General features: G+C 32.5%; 3 protein-coding genes across 3 annotated transcripts; all 3 read right to left on the bottom strand.

Annotated features, from left to right (window-relative positions):
- Nucleotides 1-280: 280 nt before the first annotated feature.
- Nucleotides 281-3,100, bottom strand: LOC124442814 (protein phosphatase 1A-like). Its single transcript, XM_046993322.1, has 6 exons — nucleotides 2,011-3,100; nucleotides 1,160-1,237; nucleotides 930-969; nucleotides 704-812; nucleotides 492-586; nucleotides 281-426 (listed from the first exon to the last, which is right to left on the bottom strand). Exons 1-5 carry the CDS (start codon nucleotides 2,857-2,859, stop codon nucleotides 520-522), a joined length of 1,143 nt encoding a protein of 380 aa, XP_046849278.1. The 5' UTR covers nucleotides 2,860-3,100; the 3' UTR covers nucleotides 281-426; nucleotides 492-519.
- Nucleotides 3,101-3,194: 94 nt separating this feature from the next.
- Nucleotides 3,195-6,870, bottom strand: LOC124442811 (zinc transporter 6-like). Its single transcript, XM_046993317.1, has 16 exons — nucleotides 6,616-6,870; nucleotides 6,380-6,423; nucleotides 6,003-6,089; nucleotides 5,626-5,710; nucleotides 5,499-5,541; nucleotides 5,351-5,416; nucleotides 5,193-5,273; nucleotides 4,884-4,919; nucleotides 4,713-4,807; nucleotides 4,593-4,641; nucleotides 4,366-4,485; nucleotides 4,183-4,285; nucleotides 3,854-3,901; nucleotides 3,712-3,780; nucleotides 3,606-3,650; nucleotides 3,195-3,487 (listed from the first exon to the last, which is right to left on the bottom strand). The coding sequence occupies exons 1-16, from the start codon at nucleotides 6,725-6,727 to the stop codon at nucleotides 3,299-3,301; spliced, it is 1,272 nt and encodes a 423-aa protein (XP_046849273.1). The 5' UTR covers nucleotides 6,728-6,870; the 3' UTR covers nucleotides 3,195-3,298.
- Nucleotides 6,871-6,916: 46 nt separating this feature from the next.
- On the bottom strand, nucleotides 6,917-10,625 carry LOC124442810 (putative E3 ubiquitin-protein ligase UBR7). The gene is made up of 10 exons (XM_046993316.1): nucleotides 10,266-10,625; nucleotides 9,785-9,924; nucleotides 9,661-9,721; nucleotides 9,490-9,585; nucleotides 9,320-9,373; nucleotides 8,490-8,744; nucleotides 8,181-8,417; nucleotides 7,662-7,830; nucleotides 7,440-7,501; nucleotides 6,917-7,157 (listed from the first exon to the last, which is right to left on the bottom strand). Exons 1-10 carry the CDS (start codon nucleotides 10,392-10,394, stop codon nucleotides 7,068-7,070), a joined length of 1,293 nt encoding a protein of 430 aa, XP_046849272.1. The 5' UTR covers nucleotides 10,395-10,625; the 3' UTR covers nucleotides 6,917-7,067.
- Between the last annotated feature and the right edge of the window lie 23 nt (nucleotides 10,626-10,648).

Genomic DNA, 10,648 nt, shown 5'->3' on the forward strand with positions numbered 1-10,648 from the left:
CTGCAACACAGAGTATATAGAGTGCATGACTTTCTCCTGGCCGTTTTATAAAGGTGTTTGTTTTGAAACTTTTAAAAATAGTACTGAAAATAGTTTTGTAAGAGCACTATTGACGAAACTCCTTTGACAAACAAATATTGCAAAAATTCTTTTTCCATTTCTACATTCAATGTCCACGCACAAAAACAATGATCTGAATCTAATTGTAAGAGGAGAAAAGTCATGACAGATGTTAGAACTGGTCTGAGGGTTTCAGAAGTTTAAAAAATAAAATCAGCGATTGAATGACACCAAGGTTTATGGTGACTGAAAATTGTAAGTAGTTCATAAACCATAACTAAAATACAATAGAAATGGAGAAATGATATTTAGTTCTTTTTTACAATATACCAGTAACCATGTTGTTGCCATTTCTTCAATGATAATCTAAATTTAAAGGATTCCATCTTAAACTTTGGCAATACAGAAAAATTGTAGTGTTTAAATCTTACCAAGAATGCCAATTTAAAATAAAACAATTCATGTTTCACATTGCATGCCACGCTCAACTTTCACTTTGTTTAATGTTTCTTCAATTAGATTACGTCTGCAAAAAAAAATAACAAAAAATATAATCCTCTGATCCAGAAAAAACCATTCTCTTTCTCATTATTTCACACAATTTTACAAAATAAAGATGTAAAAAGAAAAATTCACAACTTACTTTGAGGATAAGCCTCCTCCAGGGGGGAGACCTTCAATTTTCTCATTGGCAATTGTCTGCATAATGTGGGTCAAGTCAAGCTCCTCTGAACTACAAGTTGATGAAATGTCTAAAATAAAAAATCTCAAAATTCAATTAAAAAGTTATGATTTAAAGAACTTACAACTCCAATCTTGCAAAATATAATTTAATTCATTCATGATAAAAATTGTTTGGCTTAAATTACCTCGAACTCTTTCTTCTAGGGATTTGTTCAATTTCTTTTCCTTTATAAAAACATTCACTGTAAATGCTGATGATGGATCAAATAAAAATTCACTACATCATATTTTCAGTGTTGGGGGAAATGTATTGATTATATGTTTTGAACCACGAACATCAAAATAATGCATACAAAATTTTAATTTAAAAAGCCATCAACCAAACACTTCAAACGTAAAATTTAATAAAACTTACATTTTCAATTGCTGCCGGGTTTGGCGAAGGTGCTTGAGGAAAAGCAATAATGATGACACTCATGTTATCCCTACTTCCCTTGAAGAGAAAAATGAATTAAATCATTAAACAAACTTTGATTCATACTTTTTAGCTGGCAAAAACTCAAATTTTTAAAACGAAAGCAACAGCAATTGATAATCTCGAATAAAAAATGAAAAGCATCACTAAACTTTGTTTAAACGAAATCAAACATTTAACAGTGTTAAAATACAAGCAACAAATGTTTTAAAGAAAAAGAAATTTTGTTGTGCAAGGTTTATAATCAACCGTTATAAATAGAAATGGTACAGAAATAAAACGTTTTGAAGCAACAGGGTTCAAAATTTCCGGATTTGATATGAAAGACTGAAATATCAACATTTATGTCAAAATGTAAATCAAAGATAATTGAAACATGAAGTTTAATGAGTTATAACTATTCATAATCCATAGCCTGCCATAGCTAAGAAATGTTTAAATGTCTAAAGGCGAGAATGGCATATATTTATGGGTCAAGAAACCGCAATTGTAAAGGCAATTTTAAAAGATAACGTCAGCAAAAAGATATGTTGTAAAGAAAGAACTTTGTGGGAACTTTTAAAAATTCTAGATTGTTTGTGTAGGAGATTTACACATTGAAATATCCATGAAATTGTAATGGAAAACTTAAAGTATTTGTAATTAAAAGCCTTAAAGCAACAAACACAAAATGGCATCCACTGTCAATTTCATATTAAATACGCCAAATCTTCAATAAAAATTATACAAAATATACATTTCAGAAGTACTAAAGTAAGAGAATGATTCATTGATTTGTAAGTAATTCATACCTTTGCCAAGCATGTATCCATGAGTTCATTGCAAACAAAAACTAAGTCATCCGAAACAGCCATTCTCGCTCTTACGAAAGCAATCACTTCATCATTACTCATCACATCCCAAACACCATCACAAGCCAAAAGTAAGAATTCGTCGTCGCTTTCTCGTTTAAAGCACGAAACTTCTGGTTCAGGGGAAACAAGTTGCTCAGTGGCTGAGAGCTGTTTCTCCATCTTATATTCATAATCACCGAGAGCGCGTGAAACAGCGAGTGAGCCATTAATACGTTGAATCATTACGCTTCCACCAGCTTTTTCTATTCGACTTTTTTCTTCAGGATTTATGGGTTTGTGATCAGCCGTAGCAAATGCTTGCTTCGCATCACGACAATAAATTGCTCTCGAATCACCACAATTGCCAAAATACACATGAGAAGGAGAAACGAGAACGACAACAGCAGTTGAGCCACTCTTTTCACCTTCATTTATTGTGTTACGTATATTATTGTCCAAATCTATGAAGGAAACTCTAATGGCCTCTTTAACATCCGTTGAATCGTCTGAAATCTGTTGGCCGTTTTGTTGTAGTTTCTCAGCGGCCTTAACAAAGGTTTCGTTTGACATGATCGCATCAAGAAGATGCTCAGAGCAGTATTTACTGACATAAGCACCAGCATGTCCGTCAAAAACACCGAAGAAAGACCAAGAATCAAAGCCTTTTGGCAATCCTATTTTCGCAGTATCAGCATCCTCCATTTCAACACGCCAACCCTGCATTGCCGATGTGGCAAATCGTAATCCATTGCCTTTACCAGAGTTTGTACGCTTTTCTACCTTCGGTTTGTCAAGGAATGCACCCATTCAGTCATATATCAGTTACTTTAATATCGACAAATTCTTTTGACTCAAAGCTTTGCAAAACTAAAGCGTCGTGTTAATGACGCAGCAATATAACCAGGCTTTCATCAGAGTTAAAACTTTTAGACTAACCATAAAATTTCCCAGTAAAATTCACTTGAATTGGACAAATAATAAGTTTCAAGAAAGGCCGCCTTATTTCTTTCGGTTCTTGAAGTTACGCAAGTTTTAATTAGCGCGTCAGGTGTAGACGAAAGGGTCGGAAACAAGTCACTCGTTTCCATCAACTGAAAGATCAATGACGTCATAGCAAGAGCCACGGTAGGAAAATACGTTGGTTGGAATTTGAACATTTATTGATTACATACGATTTAGATTCTTTATAAATAAAAGATCTTAAAAATTACGACCACAATTATTTCAAGTATTTCCTAAACTAATATCACGAGGCTGGTGCGATTCCGTGAGAAAGCACGCGAGGAGTATGATCTAGGGGATTCAAAGACCATTGAGGACGCATCAAAACGGAGTTCATCGAACCACCCGTTCGACTCCAGTCCTCTTTAAATACTTGAACAGTGAGATCCGTCACGTAAGCAGCAAGTTTGTTTGTTACGTGCGCAAGAACAAGCTTCAACAAGAAAGACAAATAATCTTAAATTTCCAATAAGTAATGATAATAAAGAAGGACAAATTTCAAGTTTAGAAAAACAACCTGAAAGGATTGAGGCTTTCATATAGTCAATTACCTGTTCATCTGCATCTCTTCTGACGCGAACATGTAACGACCCGACCTAGAAGTGATTAATGGTTTTAATGTTATGGAAAACAATCCATCTCGTATTGAATACCCACTAGTTTTCCAAACGATAAACTCCAGAAATGTTCATTGCGAAATTCTAATACTCCATCAAGCGTCAAAGCCTAAAATCACAAATTATCTGTATACATGAACCTTAAGGTCAATTTATAAAAAATACAAGAATAAGACGCCAACCTCTCTCATACACTTGTCAACTTGACTCATTGTAATTTGAGGACATGTCTATTGAATAAATTTATTGTAATAAAGCAAATTTTTATGGTAAAAGACAAAAAGGTGCTCACAAGTTTCCTGGACAAGATGAATTTCTTACTTACAGCCAACTGAATAGTTTCGTAAGAGTCAATCACTTTAACTAGGGTGTACCATAAGCACAAAGCTCAAAAATCTCTAGCGATAGTAAGCGTTATTTTCATGCATTTAAGACAAAACCAAAACTATGACAGCAACCAGTCACCAGTTTACAAATACTCAAGAGAGAGTGTACGGGGGGGGTTCCTGACCTGCAATAAAACACGACCACTACATATGACCAATGGCAACATGGTTCCCCACGTGATCAATGCAATGGTTACAGCGGCCAAGGTATCGGAAAGATAATATTTGCTGGAAAACATAAATAATTAAGAAGTATATCAATGATATTGTCACCAATCGCGACAGACAGTAAATTTTGGCATTCTTACTTGAAATCGATAACAACCGTCGTAAAAATGACAGCAATTGCACCAACAATGGCGACAAGAGCAAGCGGATTGATTTTTGCAATAAGAAAATTTCCTAACGGTGGGAACACACCACATATGCTGTAAAATAATGAACTTTGATGAAACTCGAACAAGCAAATAAATTTGTGTATTTGCAGCAAGGTTTACTTGCTCATCAGGAACAATCTCCGGTCTTTGATGCATACCTATGTCCCAAATCCATGAGAGCATCTTGAAGCCAATTTGAAGTTGATGCTACGTAAGTTTTACAAGAATTTTAGTAAAGCCTAAACTTGGAACAATCAAAAATATAAACGAACCAAAACCTTTTAAAACTTGTTCAAACGGCTCGTTTTTTGTTCCGTATGTAACGATTAAATGGACCAACAAACCAAAACACGTGACAAGGACCACGTGATGACTAAACGTTAAAGTATAAAGTACATTCATTGAAATTTTATTATAGAGTCTGATAATGATGCTAGCTGTCTACTTACGTTGTTACTTCTGGTGGAATAAGGAGTCTTTCCATGCTAAACAGAATGATAATTTTTGAATAATTGCTTATGTCTAGTGAAAGTAGTTTTGTCACTTGTACAGTAAGTACATTATAAAAATTAATGTTTTCAACTGCCTAACAAGTGCCTAACACTATTTTATATTTATCATTTACATTCAATAACACTTTTGCTAGTATATGATGTAAGCAATCAGCTTAACAGAAGAATACAACAGAGAATATGTGAAAGAGAATGAGTGACAAAGTAAGAAACTGATCAAGATATTGTGAACTATATAAATTGTACCTCTCTTTGATAACAAACAAGCCTCCAAAAACAGCCAAAATGGTTGAGGCAAACACAGCCAAAACTTGAACCCTTGCATAACTGAAAATGAGAGTTTTATTACACTGACAAATATGAAAAACTTCAAAGTTATTAATATCTCCATGAATATATCGAACCCAAATGTAAACTTTGAGCTTGGTTTTTGAAGAGAAATCCAGATTGACAATATGCAAGTGAATAAACTATAAAACAAACAATAAACAACTCACTAAGAAAATCATAAAATATTCAATGATGCAAAAAGAAAGTGTAAAAATTACAAACCTGAGAAAATCAAATACTGTAATGTAGGTAAATGCAGTCAATGCTAGAAAAGAAGATATCATCAATAAGATTTTAACTATCAATATATGTTGATTTACAAATAATGAAATAACCATGTGCAAAATACCCATGCTATTTGAACTCTTGCAATAAGAAAACAAAATGATGGTGCATATTATATTAAGACAGCCAAGATAGATAATTCTCCAGCTCTAAAAAGATATTCAATATTATAGGTAACAAAAATTTAATGTTGTAGAGCAGTATCAAATGGTGTCTACTTTGACACTATTTTTCTCGTAAGAATTTAATGTTTCATATATAAATAAATGCTTGTCTAATAAAAATCTTTATTTGAGGAAATTGTCTGATAAAAGAGATATAAAAGAGTACACAAGAATAATAATTTAACCTGATCACTTATTTTCATACTTGCACAAAAAGACATAAATCAAAAAAAATTTTGTTTAATTACCAACACACAAATCAAAAATGATTTCATACTTGCTTCTCAGACAACACAGATTTCAAAAATTCATTTATGGCTTTATTTAACTTTGATGAATTCTTTTTAAAAGGCTGTATGGCACTCTACAAACCAAATTTAAGTTTGAATAAATATATTTTAACTCTACTACAACTACACAAAGTTTCAACGGAGAGTTTGAAAATGGTGTCAATGTAGTAATGTAGGAAAACTTCTCTAAAGTACCAATGCTCATCACACCAAACTGGAAAATTTATAATGTACAACAAAATTCGAAATTTAATTAATTTATCGTACATGCTCTCACTTTGCTAAAAATTGCAACTCTTGTATTCTAGGTATATTTGAAATTTGTTTTGAACACATCCAACTTTCTAAAACACCTTATACTAACCAAAAGGTTATGTTGCCCTTTTGAAGCATGAGAGTTCTTGCCATCTGAAAGACAGTTAACTATCTTAAATTAAACGCATTGAACAATTCAAGATTTATACAAACATTAAAGCTGTTTGATTATACTGTGTTGAAAACGTTTTCCACTTAAGCTTGCAAAGCGCTATTTAATTGTTCGGAAATTTTTATTTTTTTTTACATCAAAAATGGTATTTTTTACTAAAATAGTCAACAGACCTGCAATGTCTACTTGCACACGTTGTCTGAACATTTGCACTCCGTCACTGTTTAGATAACTTGGCATTTGAACCACAAATGAGTCCTTATTACTGTGATCTACAGTTTTCATGTTTGAAGTTCATTCATTCCCTTAGCAAAGGACGTTTTCATTATCATGTTTACATGAAACTCGCACAGAGATTCACCAAAAAGATAATATTAGCCTTAAATGGTAGAAATGTCCTCCATCTTGTATTTTAGCAATTGTCACATATGATGGAATTGTCATCGTGTGGACGAAAGTAAAAAGGACTGGAACTAGTAGTATGAAAACTTTATTACATGAAATCTTTCTCAAAAACAGCTAGAGTCTCTTAGCATTTTGCTTTTACATAGTTTAAAGTTTCTGCTATGTGTGTTTCGCACTGAATAAGATCAGTCATGATGGCTTCAAGTCAAATGATCTTGAGCTATCTACAATGATGAAGAATGTGTGAGTCCTTCTTTCTTTTAGCTTGAAGTTGTTCAAAGAAACTTTCAATGTCTTCTTTAGTAACAGTCTAAATACAATCAAATCATACAAAAAAAATGTAATTGATGAAAGTTGTAGATACTTGTTTGTGATAGTAAGTGGGAAATAGCTTATACCAGCTATACCCTTTTGTAGAAATGATTATCTAAAAAATGGATGGAAGTTGGTCATTCAAAAAGTTCTTAAGGGGCAGATAAATGTAGAAAACAGGGAGCTTAGAGAGAGCAGCTATATAAGTTGATGAAGGTACCCTGGGTAAAGAAATTAAAAAAATAAAATATATTGTTAAACAAAGATTTTCAAAGCGTACTTTTCCTTCTCTGGCAAAATCAGCCAAGTAACTCGTAAGTTGGTTCTTCATATCATGGTAACCTATAAGAATTTGAAAAATTACTGAGGGTGAATTTTCCTGGTGAATTGACGTTAAAAAGAGCGAAAATGTATGAATGTGCAACGCAGCCATACGAACACACTTCAAATGAAAAAGCAAATGAAACAGCTTTAAGAAAGCGTTTATATTTAGGATAATTACCATGTAATATTTCGATCTGTTGGACCCTTCCAAGATTGTTCAAAGCATTCAGACCTGAATCGTAACTGCTAGATTGATTTTCTCGTCGTGATTGACCGCGATCTTCGTAAGCTTTTATTGTATCCGATTCATCCATAAGAAATTCCACGTCTTTTTCTTTATACATACGCTTTAAATAATAAATAAAATATTTTCCTGTAACGTAACAAAATTACGATTGTTAAATGAAAACACGAGCTTCTGACCTTCTTAAAACGTTATATGAACTTCTGACTTTATATTAAACATTTAGATGATATTATCAAGTAAACGTTTAATATAATCATTAAACACGCACGAAACAAGTAATTCACAAAGTTCTTTCAGTGCATTTTCAGACCAGCACTAAGCGCTAGATCGAAAAGCGTGATATGACGTAACATGAAGTAATTTGACGTAACACAGTTTAATATGACGTAATATTACGTAATTTGACGTAACACGAGGTTATATGACGTAATTAACATCATGAAAAGTTACCTTGCAATCTTCACAAATACATAACCTAGACCTCCAGCCATTATTCCAAAATGTGCATCCAAGTTTTTTTTCGACATTCTTGCTAAGTTTTTCAAAGATGCAGCTATCGTTTTTGTTTCTCAAATAGTTTTCATCATCACAAAATTTCTTTGACGACGTTCCTTCGCAAAATCGATCTCCGTCTTCTTGGTTTTTTACTAACTTTCGTTTTATGTTATTTTCTGATGCCCGCAGTATCTGTAAGAGCAGAAACAACAAATCTGCCATCCTGTTTAAATCCTGTTTCTACTAAAACTCATATTAGTTCACCTCTTTGTCTGCAAGAACATCAGCATTACTTCTTGAATGAACTAAATCAGCAGAATTGTTTTCAAAATGTTTTGATTCAAGTTTATTTTCTTCAACATCAACATTGTTCGATGTATCACCATTCCTGATAGTGCATAACTCTTGACTTGGGATTGAGAATGGCCTGTATACACAAAGGAAATCATTTTTTTCCATGCAATGATCACAGATCATTTCAGTATAATCACCATCAAAAGGAGGCAAGTTACCAAGATGCTACAAAAACAATGAAAAAAATATCACAGTACTATGAGGTTATTGTTATTTTAATTATGGTGTACAAAATGGGTGACAAATTCATGCAATTTTGTAAATTTCATCAAGTAGGTTAAAAAATATATTCAAGTTACATACAACTCCCCAGGAAGGAAACAAGACTTGAGGCAAAACAAAACTTGCTATTCTCCTTAGGCATGTACATTAAATGTTTTGTTATTTTGGTATAAAGACCATAGATTTTAAAAGCTCTTCAATAAAATCAACATCTTTAAGGGAAGATTCGTGAGGAGAAACTTTGTTACAAATGTTATAAGGGTGACATCAGAATTTTTTGTTGACTTCTGAGAGTTCTCTGAATCCTTTTTTTTCTATAATGGTTGAATTTCATCATTTAATAAACTTAAGAAAAATTGTTTTTGCTTTTTGCTCCATAGATGCGTTATTTGTTTTGATATCAAAAGATTGGCAACAATTTTCACTTGTTTCCATGGCAAAAAAACATTACATTTATTGTTAAAGTAAGTCAGGTGACCACAAATGAACCAATCACATTTAAAATGTTTACTGCCTACCCTGGAATGAAACCAATCTTCACAACAAATACACTGAATCATTTCATCTTCAATCTACAATTATTCAAAAAAAATACATCAAATCCATGTTCAATTACATCAAAAAACATTTTGCATACATCAATACTGCACTAAGTTCTATTTGTGTACATGTTTGTACATGTATGTACCTCATCTTCTGGATCTGGGTATGGACGATGGCACAAGCAATAAAGACCTTGGAAATTCTGATTATACTTATTGTGTATGTTTATAGGATCCTTAATCTACGGGAAAAAATAATGAGTGAAAAAATATAGACCATCAACAATACATAAATCAAAAAATCAACATCAGCTAACCTTCTCAAGTCTACAATTAAAATCAGGAAACTTGTCATTGCCACAGTCACATCTGAAATTCCTAAAATTAAATATCATGTTATGTATAATTTAATAGACACAAGACCATATATTTCAACTATACCTTTTGGTATAAAGTTCAACGAGTTCATGATCATCATGACACAATAAGCTGCAAGCAAGGCAGACGCCCGCAGATGCAGAATCTGGTGTTGCAGGTGTGCAAGTAAGGCAAGCATATAGAGCTTGACGCTTTACATAACCCTGTCATAATATGAGAAAGGAGATCATTTTGAGTCAAACATTTCAACCATCCATTGAAGATTTATTTGTTGTTTAATGAAATATATATCATTGTATGTAAAACATAATAAAATACATGTTATATACAACTTGTCAAAATGTTATGCTTTGATAAAGCACCAGAGGCGGAAAATAAAACAAACTTTAAATATGTTAGAATCTTGATTTCATCATTCTGATGCTATTTCCAAAGAATGTTGAAACTTGAAATAATTCAATAACAATTTTTCTTTTACCAATACAACAAAATATGTCCTTTATTAGTGCATGATAAACCTAAATAAACATAGTTCATACAATACCTTAACATATGTACAATTTTGGTCATCACTATCACCAAAAACAGCGTTGGCCTCTTCCTCAAGTTCTTTGTCTTCTTCTAAAACATCGATCATTGAAACTTCGTTGCTTTCAAATTTTTTGGATGACATTATTACGTCAAAAGATCCTCAAAAATAAATAGGAAATTAGTACGAATTGTTCAGTATATATTGTATTTTGAAAATGTTGTTCGTTAAAATGATTTTATGAAATCAACAAACGTACTAAATTAATAATCAAAATGGCGCCATGGCGCGAAAATCAAACTTGTTTCCAGTCTTTGCGTCCGTGTCAAGTTGATCAGTGCACTGGATCAGTGTGATATTAGCATATATGGGTATAAGGGATAACACTGGGTATAAGC

Source organism: Xenia sp. Carnegie-2017, unplaced genomic scaffold (assembly GCF_021976095.1).
Source record: "Xenia sp. Carnegie-2017 unplaced genomic scaffold, XeniaSp_v1 HiC_scaffold_20, whole genome shotgun sequence".
Lineage (NCBI taxonomy): Eukaryota > Metazoa > Cnidaria > Anthozoa > Malacalcyonacea > Xeniidae > Xenia > Xenia sp. Carnegie-2017.